A 21,755-nucleotide genomic window follows, 5' to 3' on the forward strand; every position below is an offset into this window, starting at 1 on the left:
CAAGATAAAATTTAAATTCTATTAACTTTAAGTAATGCAAATATAAGGAATTAGCTCTGACATAGGTGAATAGCCCTGTATATTGCATGGGATACTTTGTTGTGTAGAAACTTACAGCTCTCTCTCTACTTTTTTCATCCACAACAAATCAAACTGACTGTTTTTTCTTAGAGATCTTACTCCACATCAGCAGTCGCCTCTGACACAGCACAAACACTCACCTTTTTTATCATAGGTGTAGTTTGAGACCAATCCACTATCATCACTGCTGCTCTACTTAATACCTCACCAATTGTTCCTCTTTGGGGAAATGAATGTCACAAAACATGGAGCGGTTCGCTCTCCCAGCTGTGTTAGAGTACGATCGAACCACCTGTTCCTCTTCCATCTGTGCCTACCATTTGTTAGTTAGCACCAGCCAGGTAATGCTCATTCCTCTTTGGGATGAGACGCCAGAGAGAGAGAGGGAGAAGGGGATAGATAGATAGAGAGAGAGGGAGAGAGAGAGAGAGTGCTGCTTTTGGTATAACTTGAATCCCAAGCATGGCTTTAGTGGCACTTATTTGTGACCTAACAACTCTTCTCTGACCATATTGAATGTGAAAAGAGCTTATCTGAAGTCGACCCCTCACAAAGTTCACGCCGGGTCGCTTTGGAGTTGTATCTTAACGATGTGACAAATCAATTAACTTTGTATGATGATATCTGATTAGCTTGTGTGTTTTTAAAAGCTCTACGTAGACAACCAACTTTTTTTTTGGTATATTTCTATACCAAAGAGTTTGGCTTTATTTTGTTTTTGTTGTTTTTTTGAAGGCATTTAAAGTCAAGATTTACTGAAGTGCTTGCTATCTGCGTTCTTTCAGAATAAGAGGGACTTATTCCTGAAAGTGCAACGCTGCAGTTGTCTTTTATTTTAATTTTTTTCTTCAATGTACAGCTTTTTGAATGTGTGCGTGCATTTAAAAAATTAAATCTCAACAATGCAGCATGACAGGAAAACACGTGAATGACCAAACCACAGAAGGAGCACAGCCCATGCTCAAACCTCTATGGAAACAACATCTTTTATATGTATTTTTACATTTTTACACACAATTCCTCTCAGGATGATGAACTGTTCTCAGGGAATTAACCAAAAAAAGTGTATTTTATTCTTTTGGGAATCATCCACTGACTGACTCAACAAACTCTGTTAAGCAATGGTAAAGATGTAACCGATTCATGTACTGATATTAGCAACTACCTCTTGAGTTATACATAGTTGTGCATTTCTTTTTGTTTTGTATATATATATTTTTTTGATGCGCTCGTTTGATTAACTGTAGGTCTCTATTGTACTGAGGTGTTGTGTGAGAAGTTCCCTACTGTTGCCACAGACTCCCTGGTCTTCCTTCCCAGATCTGATAAGTTTTCTTATTTTCTTACTGCAAAAACTTTCTTTCTTTTTTTTTAATTTTTATTTTGTTTACAGCAAAAGCCTACCTCATTTTCGCTGTTCCTTCACAAACTCCTTACCTCCTCCCAGCTCCCTCTACCTCCTTCATGCAGTTTGTTCTTATAATTAAATCGCCACTTGTCGCACTAGAGTCGCAGGGCATTTTCAATGAATCAGCTCTGAAATGGCTCGTCACTTGTGACTCCAAATATATCTTACAATCAAAGCCCTTTTTGAACGTTTTACCAGAGTTGTCAGAATGGGCGTGTTTATCTCACACATCCAGGGTGACGTTTTTCTGCCAGCTCTGTTTTATACTATGAGTAAACACTTACCACTTAGCGGCAGACAGCCAGTGAGTTATACAGATATATACATGTTAAATATGAAATATTTTACACTTCCATGTGAACAAATTTTAAAAAGACATTGGCTGTTGTTTTTAATTTCTTAGTATTTCAGCGTAACCGTTTTTTGTAACCACTTGATATGTTGGGCTTACGCTAGAAAAGAATAGGATTATACTGTACTACGCACAAGGAGTGCCTATCTTTATGTTTTGTTTGTCTGACCCTGTTACCAAATAGATATTTTCATTATTTCTTGTTTTTTTTATTTTTTGTTTTTGGATGGGCTCCATACTAAAGGCCTTTGGCAGCCATTTTTACAGCCTCAGATAATCCGAAGTTGTGTGGTTTGGATATGATGCCCCTTCTACAATTGTATTTTAGAGTGGCATTGTTAACAGTTAACATGAATAGATTTTGTACTAATGGTGACATTGCATAGACATCATTCTAAAAATGTTAATGAAGATAAATATTGTTATCAGATGATCGATTTTGCATATGACTGCAGTATTACGGTTCACATTCAGCTGAGAGATTCACCATGTTGGATTGGGGCAACATAAAGTGTTAATGCCAGTTATGAACAAAATACGTGACCACAGTAAAAATATAGTGATATTGTTGATAGTAGCGTTATATTTTGTTCCAATCAATGTAACTACTGATTGATCTCATGTTTATTGTCCTATTCAGTATTTGACACAGCCAAGAAACCGTTGCAAATAATCTCAAGTTAGTAATAATCAAATGGTTCGTGAAGGCTGCATGTAGAATAACAAATTCGTAGAATCATGTTTATTAATACTTTCACAATTTTCTTATATTCTTAATCATGCAGACATGAGACAACACAAGCAATCAGTCCCATCCATGCAGTCATCACAAATGTTGCATAACGCAGTGTGTGGTGTTCAGTGTGTAGACGACTGTGTGGCTCAGATCACACAGTGTTATCAACAATTTTCATATTTATTTAAATTTGGTTCAATTTTCATGTGTACTAAAATAAAATAATTGGCATAGAGCAGAGAGAGTAGAAAAGATAATTCAATCTTCGACCGCACACATTTTTTAAGTCTATATGGAACCTTTTGTACAAATAGGCTTTATTTAAAATTGTATTGGTAAAGGATGTTGGACATTTTAGAAAATAGATATTTGTTCTGTGGTTAGCTGACCTTAGCAAAAATGAAAATAAAAGATTTTGATGTATTTTGTATTAATGAGCTGTGCAGGTGTAGATGGGTGGATTTTGTTCCCTCTAGACAAAGCTAAGCAAACTTTTTCCACCTGTTTCAAGTCTTTGTGCTAAGCTAAGCTAACTGGACACTGGTGTGATTGTACCCCCCAGGTTTAGGTTATATGCCGCTACATTAGAAAACCCCGGTAGTTCAGCGTTTACGGTTGTTTCGAAGATATTTTCAGAATCTCCAAAGAAAACACATTTAGCCATGTGGAAGAAAAATCATTGATTTCCAAACAGAACAAATAGTGCAGCCTGTTAGCCAAAAAGGAAACACAGTTGTGACATGAGAAAAGTAGAATTGTGCAAATAGATACAAAAAAACAAACAAACTGTATGGACTTTCCTAATTTAATAATAGTAATAATTTCTAGAGAAACCGGTAGTTGCCCATGTGACTTAAACATGTGCTAGCAAATAAATGAGAAGCACAAACTAGAGCTAAAGCCAGGCTAGCTGTTTTTGTGCTAAGCTAAGCTATGCTAATCAGCTGCTTGCATAGCATATTAGCACATTTCACAAAAGGCTTCGTGGCACTACAGTACATGTTTGACACAATTCAGATGAAATCTCATATGATCTTAAACCTTTATCTGAAAAGTTCCAAAAAGTGTCTTATAAGGGTAGGCTGCGTCACACCACAGACAAACCTCATTATAACAATTAGAACATTAGAAGGTTGAATTATCCTTATTGACTGCAGACGGACTGACGTTCACGTACCTCAACGGCTGCTTTTGTCGGCTGCTCAGTGATTTGCCTTGACTGGACAGGCAGTGTATTGTAGGGGATGGTCATTTATGGTGTTTATTTTCTTTTAATTTTACTGAACTTTATCATGTCAGATTCATGTTATGTTTATTTACGTGAAATCATACTAGAACAGTGGACCTCTAAACAACTTAGAAATCCAAACGAAGGCAGTTAGAAGTGCAGATACCTCATTGTATTGACTGATAACCTCACTTTTTCATGCCTGTTTTAGTTTCTACTCTCTACATTGTGGCCAGAGGGAGTCTTCTGTGCTCTCTACCTCTGGAGTACATTGATGAGCCAAGCACTGATTGCTTTTGAATGGGGAAAATGTTCTTCTATGTGCATATCACTCATTATTTTAGCCCCAGTATAAGTGTACTGCCTTTTTTTTTATTTTTGTGAAAACTTGGATTGGATTTTTAATTATGTCTTAAATGTTTTACTTGATTGGAAAATAAACATATTATATTGGCATTAAAGTATGTATAATTTCCTACTAGACACTGAGGTGGTGTAATGCTTGAGCGGATTATCTTTTCTATGAAATTCACTCCCACACACATTTCCATATAGACTCCTGCTACTAAAAATATAGGATCCAGCATTTTTTGAAGCTTGACCCACATAAAGGACTAAAAATCAGGATGCTGATTTTACTTTGACAATTGTTATTAAAAGGCCATTTTAAAACTGTTATTTCTGTAATAAAACATTGCTATTTATAGTTTTGTTGCTGTTGCTAAAACCAAACTAATCCTGTAACACTAGCAAGACAACATTGACAGCGCCAGAGGGAGTGTACTTAAGTCAGTGTCCCACCTTTAGGTGTGGGCTTGTTTTTCTATTAGTATTCCCACCAGTCTTCATAAATATAAAATAAATCCATAAAAAAATACAGAAAAGACAAATCAATGAAGTCAAGGTTAATGCTGAAAACATACTTATGAAAGATAATCTGTTCTTGTCCTCCAAACTCACATTAAATCCAAGTATTTCAAGCTGATGATTGCAAAAACTACATCTAGTGCTGACTTATTTTATTTGAGTGGTTCACATATATTAAAATTCATCCCCACCAATTTCAATTTTCGATGGATATTTTAGGACTTCTCTCTGTTTATATCATCTATCCATTCATCATCTCAACAATTTTTCCTGTCAAGGGTCACGGGTGTGTTGAAGGTAATCTCAGCTGTCATGAGGTGAGAGGCAGGGTCCGACCTGCGCAGTTCGCCCGTCTATCACAGAGCTGTTTTATCTCAGTAGAAACTCCATATCTCTTGATGTTGGTTAACCGTTCTTGCCTGCATGTCTGAGAGTGGACAGCAGATAACCTGTCTGCATTTAGGGAGGAAGAGGGTGAGATAGCAAGACATAAAGATCATTGCTTCTATTTAACCTCGAAGTGTTCTTCAGTGATCTGACAAAAAAAAAGAAGCTACATCAACCACAGCATCTACAGGTCTACATGTCACCGAAGCTCAAACCAAGCGATGAATGAGTGTTTAGCGACTCTGTCAGTTTGCCTTTCTCTCCTCTAGGGGGCAACCCAGTGCCGTCGTTTCACTGTTCCCCCTCAGGCTTGTGAAGGACACAGCCAAAGCAGATTAATCACCTCAACACATCTGACTCACCAAAGACACTGGTGTCTCTTCACAGCCCTCTCTCTCCTCTGCTGCTCCTCTTTAATGGCCCAGCGCCTTGCTTTTTATAACCAGACGTCTCTCGCTGTCTTTGTCTCAAGCACATCCAGGCTTGAGGAGTTGCATTAAATAAATTGTCTTTGTTTACAGTTTCCCTTTGTTGCCCGCCACCATTTTCCAATACAGCTCCCCCTTCTTCATATACCATCTCAGGAGATGGCTTAGTCAAGGTCAGCTATTTTTGCGGGCATGTGGTATCGGAGGTATCACGGGGAAGCTCAGATAAGAAGAATACAGGGGAGACGGGGGAGAAAGGATCGAAAAAACTAAGGGATAAATACTGCTGGGCATTTCTTGCAAACAGTACAGTGTGTGTTTTCAGGACGTTAGAGGCAGTAAGCAGGACAAAGAAAGGAGAGGAGTACAAGTCTTCTCTGTCTTTCTCTCCCTATCGTCCTATTCCTCATTCCTAAACTGCATGTTGACCTTTGTAGTACTGCCTCCAGGCTGTATGCTTTAACCTTTCCTGTGAGATAGAGGGGGTTCCTGCACTGGGAATACAAGATAAATCACAATTGTGGCCTGTTAATGCGACAGACAACAACACACACTGGCATGCAGGCACTCTTGAAACCTTATTCTTTTTCTCACATAACCCTCTTCATCCCAAAAGCTCACACACAGATGGCCATGCCTCTACAAACATGTTCACAGTATCAGTGCATTGGGCTATTATATCTACAAGCGCACCATGAATTATTCACACTAAAATGCACATGTAATGCTAGCGAATGTGTTTTGGGGTAATTTTTTTTTTTTGAGTAAAACACAGGGGTCATTAGGAGTCATTTGTGGTCAATTTTGTATGATCAACCATGCTCCAGAAAAAGGCCAAAAAAAAAAAAATCCCATTTACTTTCTGTGCATTGGGAATTCACATAGAAAGAGATCAAAGGGGACAGAGTAAGAGATGAGAGAATCGACATCTTCTCGTCTCCATTTGGCTCCCTATGAGAGGAGGAAAATTACTTTAAAGCTGCTACCGTGATGAGAAAAAAAAAGGCGTTATGCCTGATGTATTCCTCCAGAGATGGAATCAACAGTATGAATGACTCAAAGGCAAAGAGAGGGGGGAGATTGAGAACATTTGTTTGAGGGAACGTAATGGGAGAGTTTGGTGAAGAACGAGAGTGCTATCTGACAGCAATGAACAAAACAGCGATTCCCCTGTCAGGAGATGTGACTGGTTCAACACTCAACACTGTTATTTCCAGCATGTGCATAAAAACACAGCAGATGTCATCAGAGTGTGAGCTCATTTGCCGTATCAATCTGGGGATTATCAGACTGAGCACAATCAACATGTCCACCTCAAAATGTGATTTAGCATCATATTCACCTTGTTTTTTTCAGGACCAGCGTAGAATAGGTCATGGAAATGAAATAGCCTCCAAACATCCCATTAGTTTTTCTCGCCCCTACCTGACGTGACATCCAGCACTGTCATTTTTCTGACAGAGCTGTCATAGCATCGAGCCCACCATCCTAGTTACACATAAAGCAAATAGAAATGAAAACATTGTCAGTGAAAAGACTCATGGGGTAACGGAGATGCCAGGAGCAGGGTGAATCACTTAGCAAGCTGTGCTCCTCCATTCTGCAGCTGCCACCCACCACAACACATCTGCCACTGGGAAAAAAAAACACGGAGACAGAAAACCGCATCCAAACGAATTGCTACATGACACAAAAGATCACTTCTTCAAATTGAAATTCATTTGCGGCAGAAACGGGGTTTGTCCCCCCTGGGCACACGTGTGACAGTCGAAATCCGCATACAGGTGGCAAACAGGGGCGACTCTACATGCAAACACATTCATGCTCACACTGATAATACACTTAGTTCCAGTAATACCATTAGATTTCTTTGTATGGGGCCAGTGGTTCTTCCAATACGCCCCACTGTGCTATCTCTGGGAAGACACATGCCACTTGCATACAAAATCATCACTTCTCCACCAACGACGCCTGCTCGGCTCAGCCAGCTACTGAAATTCCCCTTTTATTTTATTTCCCCAGGATTTTATATTATACATGCTGAACTCCACAGAAAGGAGTCAAAGCTCATTTCTAGACCTGAAATATCTACAGAAGCCGAATCATCTTCAGCAGGCTGAATATTGCACCAAAAATCGCTGCTAGCTTTGTTGATATGAGCCACACGGTAACAAATCATTAAATTATTTACACAGACCATGCCGGGAATCAGTGATTGCTTTAGACTAGAGGGAGGTCGAATAAAAAGATGCGAAAGTATTGAATCTTTTTGTTTGAAGGCAACAGGTACTTTTGTACAGAGTACTTTTGTTTACTTCTACCTGAAAAGTTAAAACACATGCACGGCTTTAAACAGATGTGTGACAAGCACAGCTATGCTGTTTATTTATATGATCAAATCCATAGATATTGGGATATTGTGCATTTTTCAGGACAATCAAACTGACAGAAACTGGAAAACTGTGTTTTAACAAAGCAGTGCTACATGCTAGCATGCTAACAATGATGATGATTAGCAGGTATAAGGTTAACCATGTTACCCATCTTAGTAAATGCAAACAACAGCAGAGGCCGATGGGAATGAGATTAGTCTAACGCGCACAATCCATGTACTGTATTGAAAAAATTACACTTTAATCTGATGCTCCGAGTGAAAAGTCAGGGGATCAAAGTTATTACAATTTATCTTGAGGGAGGCATGAATGTCTGAACTAGATTTCATGCAATTCTATCCACTAGGCGATGAGACATTTCCATGCAGAAATCGTGAGGACTGTGACACGACCAGGAAAATGAGAAACTAATTTATTTTCAGTTAAAGATTTTCAGATCAAATCGTGCCTAACTTGACACACAAAAACTATCGAGCTCCAAATATATAAAAGAAAAAAGAGCAAATAATAAAAATAATAATAATGAGCATTTTAGAAGATACATTTAAAGCCAAATTAATCTTTACATTAAATCATATATATTCTACTAATTCTTTTTAGAAACCTTTATTAATGCCAGGGTGGGGAAATTGCATTGTGGACAGGCTGCCCCTTTGAGGCGCCAAGGATGGGTTCAGTGTCATGTCCAAGGACACCTCGACAAGGAGCTAGGAAAGACCGGGAATCGAGCCACCAATCCTGGGGCTTGCAGACAGCTGACCTGAGCTACCACTAGGCTACTACTTATTTTGTCGGTCTTCCTGTAACAACTTGTAGAACAGTTTGACACTTCACATGACAATGACTTCAAGCTCCTGGCTGCTGTTGTTGTTAGGGGCCTTGTCTGAAGACACCTCTGATAACAGCCACGTAACAACTTGTTGTACAAATGTTAGTAATACATTAACAGTCAGCATTGGTGAAAAGTTAAAAGGACTATTGCACACTGAAGAAGGCAAAGCTTATGTGTGCGTTTTCTCCAGTGCTCATGTGACAATTTAAAACTAGATAAAAGGACACATCTCATTGATGTACTCCAACTTGTTCAAAGAAAAAAAGTTACAGTGGACTTACACGATTCTTAATATGGGATCTTGAATTATTAAACTCTCTGGGAAATGAGCAGAGGAATAAATTTCCTCCTTCATGAAGCCTTTCCTGGCAGGTGCTATTAGCCTATAATATCTGTATGACAAACCAAAGTCACATTCAGAAAGCAATTTTCTGTCCACAACGCTATCTCAGCCATTAATTGCCTAATGAACAAGATGTTATCCAAGGATACCTTTCCAATAAGCACTTAGGAAAAGGAGGAAGAGGATTTAATATGATGGAAATAAGTGTGACAGACTAAACTGTCCCTCTTGAATGCACTGACGCATGCTCTGACCTTCCCTGTCAATCTCAGGGGCAGACAGGGTGGCCATTTACGTTGGTAGAGCTCAAGCTGCAGAAACAGTTTCATCATTACTCCAAGAAAAACCTTGTCAGAAACTCGGAGCCGTCTGACCGCCTGCCTTTGCCTGTGGGAGGGAAATAACAATAAACAATGAAAAATCAGAGTCAGAAGGCGTGGAACGAACTCTGGGCCTTTATGTCAGACTGTGTAATCACCTGTGTATCGTGGAGGGTTCTGTATACTTACAGTCATCTGGAGTTCTGGGATCTCAGATGAATATTTCAGAAAGTCTGTGGTCATAGAAAGCAGCATCCAGCCCGGCACCCAGCCAACCACCAACATGCTCACAATTCTGATTTGATTAACAATTTAGCAATTTCCTAAAGCACTCATTTATATAATATAAATATGGTCTTTGGGCATTTAATCAATTGCAAGAGCCTGACATTTTCGTATACAGCAAGACATAATGCTCGTCATTATGCTTGATGGCGCTGATCCAATCTGAAACGAGACACTAAGGTTGATCCTGTCTTGTGTTCATTTGCTACCAGAAGAATATGGGAAAAAAATGGTATGAGTAATAAAAGACAAAACTACAATTATGACATTTTAATGACATTATTTGTAAAACCTTGCATCAATGTCAAATTCCATGAGCTCTTATTTGTTTCCGACGGGACAGCCAAGCCTTCGCAGTCGTTTCTAATAAATGTTTCCAGGTATTCAATGACTTGCACCACTAGATTTAGCTGCGTAGAAAATGACAAGCAGCACTGGTAGAATGCTAACATGTTTCAAGATTATGTATTCCCTGTCGATTTTCATAATGTGTGTGTTTTTTTTCTCTCTCAAATAAATCGCAGAGATGTCATCACTGCCGTTGGCCCTTGTCTAGATGCATGTTTTTTGTCTTTAAAGCCTCTGGAATAGCAGATCTAAAAACTAAACTGGTTTAAGTGGGAAGACAGGGTAGAGATGTAGCAACCTACCAAGTGTGCTTGTCACTTCACGAAACAGAATAAACACACAAGAGGTGTAGCGGGGCCAGATGCGATTGTGTCACATTATGTAGAGAATACACATCTGGAGACCATTAGTGGATAAATGATCTGCTCCAGTCACCAGCTACGATCAAAATCACGCCCCCGAGTTGGTCAAGTCAACCTGAGGCAACACCAGGGAAGCAACATCTGGTGGGTGAAGGCAAGACATTTACGAAGGTAATATGCAACAAGTGCCTCAAAGCTACTGATAATTCCCACATCACACTTATTGCAGTTGTTCTGTTTACACACTGCATCCTATCAAGTTCATTCTGGGTGCTGGACTTAACAGTTGAACAAAAAAAACAAAAAAACATAGTTGTATTACATGTGCATCATCAGTAAAAGAAGTGGCCCAACTGGAAGTGCAGACGTTCAGATTTCCGTTTGTTATAAGCACTTTAATTACTTCTCATTGAAAAGTTGGATGTTTAAATTAAATTCAACTTTGTGACAACTGAGCAAACTCCATGTGCTCCATGTGTGTTGTGATACAACTGAAAACTTTACATCTACTAAATCTCATCCAGTCATTTTTGTTCATGACAGAAATGATATTTTTCTGAAATGTGTGAAAACCAGTTATTTTGAGCTGTTTCAAATACAATCAGTTTGTTTTAATCATTTTATAGAATGAAGTGGCATATTTTCTTCATTTGTAACACAGCCCTAATGTGTCTTACTTAAACAGTGACACAAACCTCTAATGTTTGTGTTGCAATATCTGTATAAGAACTACAAGGACCTTACTTAGAGGCTTTATCAGCCTATTTTCACAAATAGACTGATAAATCAACCAGGCTGGTTTTAACTTATATGAAATACACTAGTATGGATGTAGGAGTAAGCTGATACAAAACAGGAAATTAATTCATTTGCCGAACTGCTTGTCCTCTGAGGGGTCGTGGGAGTGTTAGAACCTATCCCAGGGACAGGTTGCCATAAAACAGACAAACCAAAACAAGAAATTGAAGAAAAACTGAAGAAAATTATTTAACTATTCCATTCCTAAGGCTAAAATGTATCATAATAACAACATCGGAGCCTGGCATAGGTACATTTATCTTTAACAGAATCAATATTTGCATGTTGTACTTTGCACCACATTGTCCCCAGACTGTATGTGCATACAGTATCTGGCCCCAAGAGACTGTAAAACAAAACAAAACAACAACAAAAAAAGAATCTCTGAATGATGAGACAGATGAACCTCACACAGCAGAGTTTGAAGCCCCGTAGCCACCAGTTGTCAGAGTTTCAGGGCTGATTTGAAATCTGCTACATATTCTGTCCACAGGAATGGCTACCATGATACAAAGTACTACAAAACTTCTTGTTCTTGTACAAAAACAAACATTTTTGTAGAAATCCTGCATTTTAAACAACAACTGATACAGACTGCATGTAATGATATACATGAATAATAAGGACTTTGACAGTACATTGCTTGTTTGAACATAACAGGCATGGCGGAAAGTTCTTTACAATGGCAGAACTTTGGCACGAGAAAGGCATTACAGAAGAAAACGATGAGTCCAAACTAAATATCACTTTTATACATCAGTTCATAGTAAACCGTTTGGCACTGACTACCTTTAGCTTTCTCTGTGTGAGATTAGTGTTTGTTCGAAACATCCGAAAGAAAATTCAAGCCACTGAAGGGAGGGGCCGATGGGTTCACACACAAATGGAGGTAAGACAAAAGGGCATTGACATCAACAGAAAAACTACATCTGGTGTTACTGTCACAATAGAGTTTTCCCTTTTGCACAAGTCTTAAATGTATCAGATGAGTGTGTGTTTGTATGTGTGTGTAAACATGTTTTATGTGTATGTGTGTGTCTGTGTCTGTGTATGTAGTCAATTTCTATGTTTTGTCCCAAACCTGCTTGGATCTTTTTATTATTTTTTTAAATTTACATACTTTATCAACCCATGAGTCCTTATTTTCCAGTTCCTTTCAAAAAATGAACGTCACAGTGAGGTGACACTGCTCAGGTATCTATATTTCCACAGGAAACATCTATCTACATAAGCAAGTGGGTTCGAAAAGGAATCCTGTTTTGACTGCTAACCTCAGTTTGTGGTTGAGTCAACATTAATTTGACTCCGTCTCCCCTCTGCGTTTGTTTTCTGGGGGTAGCGTTCAGGCTCAGGTTCACCGTTCATGCCATGGTTTCCTTTCCTGGGAGTCTCCTGTCGTTGAACGTGTGCATGTTAATGACCTCTTCTGTCTTAACGATGGCAGGCGGCTGGGGCTTCTGCTTGAGACGACGCTGGCACTTCAGAGACACGCGCAGCTCGTCCATCATGGCGCTGCAGAATGAGCGCTGCAGAAGGAAACAGGAACAAGGGTAAGGTTATAGCTGACACCAGGCTGTCCACGACACACCTTGAACCTTTGCAATTCTGCTGCATTGACTGTAGCAAGTATTGGCATTTTACTCAATACTGAATAATGACATTTTGTACAATGCTATTATGGCAGGGTACTGTATATAACCCATATAACCCATAAAACATCTTTCTACATATTGTAAACGTTCATTGGCAACACTGTTCCTGTGTCTGTGTGTTAACGGTAAGGAGGATCCAACACTGGAAATGCTTAAAATCTTTTAGTGATACTAAAAAAATCATTAACAATTAGCATTAACAAATAGTTTGATATGGAAACAGGTTTTATGTGGCATAAAAATACTGCTGCTTTTAGAAAGACAAAATCTAAGACTTCAGGGAACTACCCCAGACAATATATGACTGTTTCACAGCCTATGAATCGCCCCTCAGCGAGTAAAGTAAACTCTAGTTAAAAGTCAGTGAGCTGTCCATTTAACATTACGGTGAAATATAATGGGCAGTCATATATCAGTACGCTAGTGAGTGTATCATCAACAAGCTGAAGATAAGGTAAGTAAAAGTCAAAAAGATGTAGCAGCAATCGAAGACAGAAAAGTTTGAGTATTGCATCAACTTAATACAAATTTAATGACTTACTTAAACAATACTTTTAGAAAAAAACACGCTTTTATTTAAAGGTCTCATGTGTCCCAGATTTTCCCCTTTTCTGTCTCACACAGCCCTGAATCCTGTTTCAGAGCTGTTTGCAGAAACATTCAACATAGGCAATTTTTGGTTTGCAAGCAGAAAATGTAAAGATATTGAATAAAGGACAAAAGATTCACTTCAGCAGATTAAATCCCAAAATATGTGTACCTTTTTTAAAACATCAATCACCCCCTCACAGAGTGACACATGTTATGCAACTTCTGTAATATGGGCTTCTGTTGTTCCTGCATAATGCATGTGGTGTGAAATCCTATAAAATGTCAATATGCTTGTGCACCAATGTTGCCAAGACAAATTCTGAAACATTCATTTTCTGATTATGCAAAATCTAATTCAAAGTCTTAGAGGGTGTAGGAGGAGAAGAGGTATGAAAGAGGAGAGCAGAGTATGAAGATATTATTTTCCTGTTTGTGTATGTGTGTAGGTGTGTGAGATGGATATCTGTGGGTGGCTTATGCACCAGGTATTTTTGTTTTTTTCCTCCCATTTTTACATATATTCGTCTGGCGTTTGAATGAAATATTTGTCTACTCGGAAAGATGAGTGATTACAGAAGTACGGAGGCATAGGAACAGTGAGAGAAAAAGAAAAGGTGAAAAGCAACGAGAAGGGATATGAATTAGAGTGATGGGGAAAAGATGGAAAATGGGAGGGTAAAAAAGCTGCTGGTGTTAGTGTGGAAGGGTTTGGCAGGGAGAGAAAATAGAGGAGAGGCTTGTTGTCAGCATGTAAATTACTAGCACCTTGGCAGCCTAGAGACTGTGGCATTTGCAAATTATCTCAATATTCTGACCCAGTCTTGCAGCTCTTGATTAATGATATCTAAGATGTGCTCTGAAACATATGCAGCCAGTAAAAAAAAAAAAAAGAAGAATCTAATTACTATTCCAATAAAGTTACACGCTGCTGCGCTGTGCTAATTCTGTAGATGTAAATAATTAAAAGACGCTATCAAATGGACTTTCACAATTATGTGGAAACATCGCTTCACAAGTTAAAGGGCACTAAAATAAATACTTTGCACTGTGAGATGAATCATTTGCACTCAGTATTAAAATAGAGCACACGTAGTAACAGTTGGAAAATTCAGTCTCTCTATTCTTGCTAGAATAACATACTATTTAATTTGAGTTTGGTTTATTACTACAATTTACATTTAAATTCTTAAAATTGAATAAATAATTGAATAAATATCTATAAAATAGGTAAATGAGACATGAATATGAATGAGTGATGGATAAAATCCAGGTTAATTAAAACAATGACAAATATACTAAAGAAGCTTTAATTGCTGAAATGCATCAGAAAAGCGCCTGCTACCTTCTCGAGCTGTGCGTTCTGTTTAGATTTGTAAAGGACCTCCCCGACAGCCACAAACACTGACAACACCAGTCCTGCAGCCAGCACGATAAAGATCCCACCGATGTTTTGCACCCCCAGAGCACTGGCCTCTTTGCTCTCCTCCTCGGGACAGCCGTTCCCTCTCCACCACTTCTCCTTCATCATGTGAAGCTTCCCTTCCTCCTGTAGCTGCAGGATGGCAATGGTAATTTTGTCTCTGTATGGAGAGCCTACAGGGACAAAACACAACATGAGTCTGGTATAAGTATGTAAATATAACATACGTAATGGCACTGTTTTTGCATGTGATCATATAACTTCTTGTTGGCTGCTTAAAGGGAGGGTTCTGTAATTCCACTAATCCCTACATCCAAAATTCTCACTCGTCTCTGCAGTGTGTGTGAATTACAATTCACAGAGAACGTTGGCAACAACCACTGGGCTGCGAGAAGCAGAGCTGCTATTCAGCCTGACAAATTAGCTACTGTTTGCACATGCTTGTATTTCAAAAATTGTGGGTAAAACAGGAAGCCCAGTGGGGTGTACATTAAACCTGTGCATGTAGTATGAGTTTGGAATTATATACGTATGTTGGATATAGGGTTTCTCTATCAGTGTGTGTTTTTTTTTTTGCATGTTGATGTCATATTGAGTAAAAGAACCCACATCCAAAGATAGTGAGAAGGCGCAAGAATCAGTGACGAAGCATTAAGGCGCAGCGGGTGCTGGTGTGATCAAAGGAGGAGTGAATGTACCAGAGTACCCAACTGGGGTCGTGTGCCTCTCCCATTCACAGCATGTTAGACACAACACATGGCCGATCAAGGCGCAGCTCGCACTCTTTCTCAGCCGGGCTGAGAAGGATTAACACTTACTGTGAGTGTTCATGTTTTATTTCTAAACTGCTTTAAAACCCTGCAAGTGTATTCATGTGATTACTGAAATCATACTTTATAAAGCCTGGTTTTACATTACCATTTCCATTTAAAGCACTTATTGATCATTTGCGTACTCACAGTGACTTCCAAAAGATGAAACAGTAGTAAAATGTGAAACTTTTATAATGCCGACATAATAGAAATCATTTTACAATCATGGGAACATTTTGTGCTAAAACTCCAGAGGAAATTAACTGAATCTGGCTCCAAGTAGCAGCCAGCACCTCTTTGTCTGCTGCTCTCATACACTTTTGCCCATCAGCCCTTTAAGCTGATTCCCTCTCTGTCTCATCTATCATTTATTTACTGCCATCCATCATCCTTTCATCTCCAAGCCTCTGCGTATTTAGTCTGACGAAATAGACATTAATACAAACACTGAAAATAACACAGTGTTGCTGATTTTTGAACAGCATAACGCTATTTCCTCTCTTATTGATAAATGATAATATATGGCATTTTATTGGGTATACCTAGCTTACACCAACACGTGTGTCTATTTCCCTATTTCACCCTATTTCTATTTAGACTAGTCTAAATAGCAAAAACTACAGCCTACAGCCTCTGCAAGCATCCTACAGCTGAAGACTTCTCCAGTAAAACTCAACATTATCACCTTCGCTGAAGGAGGATTTATTTTATTTTAGCCAGGTGGACCAACCATACACACTGTGCATGTCCTGGCAGATACGTACTGCTGAATACACAGTTGTATATATATTGTATAAGTGCATGTGTACGTGCGTGTGAAAAGCATATGCCTGCTTCATTTGAAGATAAGCGATCTATGAAGGATGCAAGTCCCCTGATTCTGGCTCCACTCATATTTCAAATGATTAATGATGGCCTAACAAAGCAGGCCTTGGATAAATGCTAATAGGATGGGTCCTTAGAGAGGAGGATATGGAGTGCGGGGCCCAGGCGAATGGAAACGCACTGTGCTTGACACACTGTGCATACACAACTAACTGACAGATGTTCAACACTAGTGAACATCCATCACTCCCAAACTGTCTGGCCTCCAGCATTAATGTGATCACAGTTTAAGTCAATAACTGTAGATGATGCGTTTGCGTTTTGGGAACAGGATGTGGGAAAACTGATAAGTGCTAAAAGGTTAAGACTCATTTTACAGCTGGTTCTGCTTTATTGCTGTAACAGCCCTGTAGGGAATAAGCTGCAAAAAGAGCAAAAGTTAAAGGCTAAAGGTTCTTAGGGTTTGCAAGAAGGACACAAGGAGAAAGCCACCATCTAGAAAGAAATATTCCTTTCTTTGAAGAGGACTGCTGGCATGAAAACAGAACTGCCTTTGAACTAATGAAGTAATTAACTATCTCCAGACCTCTTCAATCACAGAGGAAACATTTTACAGGCTATAATCAGCTTTATTTCTGAAATATTGAGCAATGAACATCAGATAGTGGGCAGTAATAACTCTGAAAGCAGACATTTTTAATCATTATTTTTATGCATTTAAATACTAAACCACTTATCACGGAATTAATAGGATTTGAGCTATGTCAGCAAATGAATGAAAAAAGAACTGATCCACATTCTAGGTCTTTGTCCATCAGTGATCAGGGTATCAATATTAAATACTTGTGCACTTGTGAAGTCACTGGGACTTTAATTGCAGCATCAACTCAACTTTGTTACAACTGCAGCAATCACAGCCTCCCTGCAGGCCCATAACTGCTTTATACTCGGCAGCATCAGCTAGGTCCAGATGTGGATGGCTGGAATTAATCCTCCATATTTTGATGGCCTTCATATAACCGATGATAGATGTGGCCATTACGGCTTGTTGCAGTGCTGTCCCTGGCCTTGTCATGAAGACTCTAACCTATGTGACGCTGGGATAGGAACCATCACCGGTTTGTCACCAGCGTCCCTGGGAGCGCCAGGGATGTGCAATGCCTGCTGTTTTCTACACAGCAAAACTATTAGGATATGTTTAGTGGGAAATATCTAGTTTATGATATCGCTTGCTAAAATGCCATGGTATAAAAAAAACAACAACCCAGTTTTACCTCCTTCGTCGTCATAGGATAATGGCACCTTGAAATACCAGAACACTAATTTTTGACAGGTGCCGGGTCACATAAATAGTTGAAAACAGTTCTTAGTGTTCATTTTATACTCTCCAAAGGGCTTGCTGTTGCTGCAGTTTAATGCTTAGATAAAATTCAGACGGTGTCAAGTAACTTGCAGGGAATTGCACTAAATTGACTTCGGAGTTGCTTTCTGTGATTTACTTCACTGTATTAAACTCACAATCTGGCCTTATGTGAGTCAAAGAAGTCTAAAACACACCATTAAAAGTATTTGTGAACATTTTTAACCCTGGTAGCATCTCTGCTCTGTAAATAACCCTGCGAGAAAATCATTACAGCTAGAAAATCTCGACACTTGCCACAACAGAACTCCAATGGTGCCTGGTTCTTGAGCCCCAGGCACATTTTAACCTTATCCATAAATTCAACCTCTTCAGCCAATCAGTTTTCATTAAGTCAGTTTTACACTTCACTCTGTGGAACTATTATACCCATGACCCCATCAATAAAGGTCAACTTTTCCATTCTCAACACTTATCCATCATCCACATTATATACAGTACCTTTATCTGTCACACAGTCTCTACAGTATCTCTCTCTATCCTAAAGCTATCCAAACATTTTATAACACAGGAAACAGAGATTCAAGGTCATTTACCCATAGGCGTTCCTACTCCATAGGCTTTAGAGTCTATGAGCCCTCCGATCTGTGTGAGGTTACAGTTGCGTTGGGTGACAAACTCGATGGTGGTGGACTCCATGAGGAAGGCATAGTCAGATGTTAGGACACGCTGAATGCCCTCCTCCACATTCTTGACCATCACTGATTGCCTCCTGCTGTTCATAAACTCCCACATCTTGTCATAGGTGGAGATTTTTGTCTTCTACAAGTAACCAAAGAATAGGAGAGGTGTGAGGTTGGAAGCAGTGTGAGGAATAAATATGGTGGTCAACTCTAAGTTCGGTTGTGTTTAACTTTTTAACTTTTCAACGTTATACTTATTAGATATACAAAAACAGTAATGTTTGTATATAACATGCATCAACAATAGCCATTCAATATAGAACAATAAATATAGAATATATAAAATAGAATAAAAGGCATCCTAAGTTTCTACTGATGAAAATTTCCTACTTTTACTTCTTTATGCTAAAACACAGCAGAGTGGAGCTTTTATGGTGAAGGCCTGTGCTGTTGTTGTACTATAACAGTATTAATATTAAACCACCAGTAACCATGGGTGTTGCTCAATCAACGTAGAATAAATTCTTGGAGATTATAGCTTAGAGTGAGAAAGACAAGGCAGTCAACTGTCAAAAGACAGTCTGGCAGGCAGAGCTACCTTAAAGAAGGTCATGGTTGCACCGTCCTCCACCACTCCATACAGGATTTTCGTTTGTTTGGCCAGGTCATCAGCTGAGTCTATGGGCGACTCCATCCTCTCCACAGTGAGGAAGGCAGCCAAGTTTGCCGTGTACGAGGAAATGATGATGAGTGTGAAGAACCACCAGATGCCTCCCACTATTCGAGTTGACAGCGCTTTGGGCATGAGCTCTGAGCCTGGTGGGTGGGAGGCAGCGAAAGTGAATGTCACACTGCAAAACGTGTTCACTTGAGCAAATCCATAATATGATTATAATCATGTATTTAACTGTAAACTTTATTTCTAGCAAGTATAAAACAAGATTGCTTCTTTAAAAACTTGTTTCAAGAACTCTCATCAAGGTTCAAGCTGAGGCGGATGCCGCACTCGCGTCGAGGTGAAATCACTTGAGAGGGTTTTAAAAACAAGATGATTGTTGGATTTCAAACAAGTGAAATTATCTTGTCTCAGTCACAAGTGAGTGCCTTAAATAATTCAGCAGACACCGAAAAGTGCTATTTCAAATGTCTCCTGAGAACAAAGTGTTTGCATAAATCAATAAAATCAAACATGTTCAATATCGATAAGTCAGAGCGGTGTTGAGAAGTGACAGGCTGTTTGGGCCAGAGAGTCATGTACCCAAGGTAACCTCACATCCTGACTCCACACCCCACTGGTCTCTAGGTGCCGATGGGCCAGGGACAAGAGGAGAGGACACTGGGTATTATTTTAATGCTATCATTGCTATGATAAAAATAATTATATGTATTTTATAATATTTGAATAAACCTCAAAATTCATCCTATTTCATATGGTTTTGATAAAGACATTGACGAGAAGAACACTTTATTGAGCTGAGCAGAAAAAAGTAAAAAACAAAATAAAACTAAAAGCTGGTAAAATCCACATCATGATAATAATAAGAAATGATAATGAATGTACAATCTAGATGAGATAGATACAGACAGACATACAAAACTCAGGGTTTTCAACGAGAGTAACTGGATTTTAATGAAGTGGAATGAGGGCTGTCAAATCTACCCCTCTCATGTCATGTGAGTTTGCTCTGTTATCCTATTAAATGAAAAAAAAAGAGTACATGCACATTTACACTAAGCTCTGTTTGGAACCCCAGAGGTCTCTCTCTGTTGCCGCTGGCTTGTACAAAACAACCCAACCCTCAGACACAGTGGGATATAGAGAGCTCCAGCTCCACAGAGCAACAGCAGCCACAGGCTGAGGCAACTACCTTGCTGCATGAGAGCCCCAACTCCAAACCAGAAACTATTGAGCAGCGTAAAATTGTTTTCCACTACATCCGAGTCGGGGTTGCATGGATGCGGGTTGTACCACTCATAAGGGCTAAACCTATAAAGGAAAGAGCACAGAGACAGGTATGTCAGCACAAAGCACAGAACAGTGTGTCCCTGGTGCAGATTAAACAGCTGATGAAACATAAATTTTAAAACACTGTGAGCTAGAACAAAGGGAATGTAAATGTATAGGAATCCTGTGCTGTGGCCTCAGGGTCAGGGCTTCTGCAGAGACCAAAGCAAATCACAGAGGCTTTCGCTGAGATCAACTTATTGGCATATTCAAATGCCATCAGTTTATTGTGAGAGCAGATCAATAGGCTGGAATAACACTGCCACTGATGATAATGTCCCTGTGTGTGATGATCTTTGGAACTCATTTGGATTCACTGACTCAGGAACCTTTATGTGTTTCCTCCAGCAACTGCAATCACCGCACTCTGCAGATGCCATTTCTTCTTTACACCCCCAACACGGGACTTGTGGTCCTCTTTTTTTATTCTGGTTTCCTAACAGCCTTCTCTGTTCTTTTCTTCTCTTTCCTGCACCATTCCCACCCCTACAACATACAACCCCATTTTTCCTGATTACCATGCTTCCCTTATAAACCTCCCCCCTTCGCTTCTGCCTGCCTCAGCTGATTGTCAGTGTCTTCAGGTCAGTTGTAGACATTTCTCATTTATTATCCTAAGCAAAAGTGGCATGGCATTAGCGCAGGGTGATTGGGTTAGTGTTAAGCATCAGGAACTGATTGAGTTTGTGCTGAAGTGGTTGATAGAGGGAACATTGCTTATGCAGAGTTGAGAGAACCATCAGGTAAGGCTGTTTGGGAGCCTTTCCTCCAACATGCTGCATGCTAATAAGCCTGTGAGCCCAGTGAGCTGAGGGTTAGACTGCGCAGCAATGTGATGCTATTTGTCATCTGCAGCATGGAAAGACGTACAGGGACATATACTGTAGATATGTTTATAACACAACAAGCAGCATTTCACATTACCAACCAAATGTTATATGATGGCTGTTTAATAGTTGCGCTATTTGCCACAGGGACTGCGCGACTGCTGCAAATCTATATATAGATATGTCATTTGATCTTTCTTTGTTGTTATAGCTGCCTAATTAATGGTCTGAGTTTACAAACACTGAAAATATGGGAACATTTTTGTCATATTGCTCTTCTGTTACAGCGATTTTAAATGCTGTCCCCTTGAGAACCATCTGCATGGACATGGCTGTGATGACACACTATAATTCTTCCTGTCAACCCCATCAGGATGCCTGATTTGCTGGAATGTCAATGAGCGCTGGCTCC

The 21,755-nt window shown here is 39.4% G+C and overlaps 1 protein-coding gene across 2 annotated transcripts in view; it reads right to left on the reverse strand.

The window, feature by feature from the left end:
• Positions 1-9,958: 9,958 nt before the first annotated feature.
• The window catches only part of LOC113149853 (glutamate receptor ionotropic, kainate 2-like), a 57,032-nt gene continuing 45,235 nt past the window's right edge, over positions 9,959-21,755 (reverse strand). For both annotated transcript variants that reach the window (XM_026342193.1, XM_026342192.1), the window contains exons 12-16: positions 20,380-20,498; positions 19,110-19,327; positions 18,425-18,650; positions 14,754-15,004; positions 9,959-12,694 (exon numbers count right to left, since the gene is read on the reverse strand). In XM_026342193.1, the coding sequence (XP_026197978.1) occupies positions 12,530-12,694; positions 14,754-15,004; positions 18,425-18,650; positions 19,110-19,327; positions 20,380-20,498 (979 nt within the window). In that variant the 3' untranslated portion in view covers positions 9,959-12,529. The remainder of the gene's footprint in view (positions 12,695-14,753; positions 15,005-18,424; positions 18,651-19,109; positions 19,328-20,379; positions 20,499-21,755) is intronic.

The sequence above is a fragment of the Anabas testudineus genome, chromosome 24 (assembly GCF_900324465.2).
Source record: "Anabas testudineus chromosome 24, fAnaTes1.2, whole genome shotgun sequence".
Classification (NCBI taxonomy): Eukaryota; Metazoa; Chordata; class Actinopteri; order Anabantiformes; family Anabantidae; genus Anabas; species Anabas testudineus.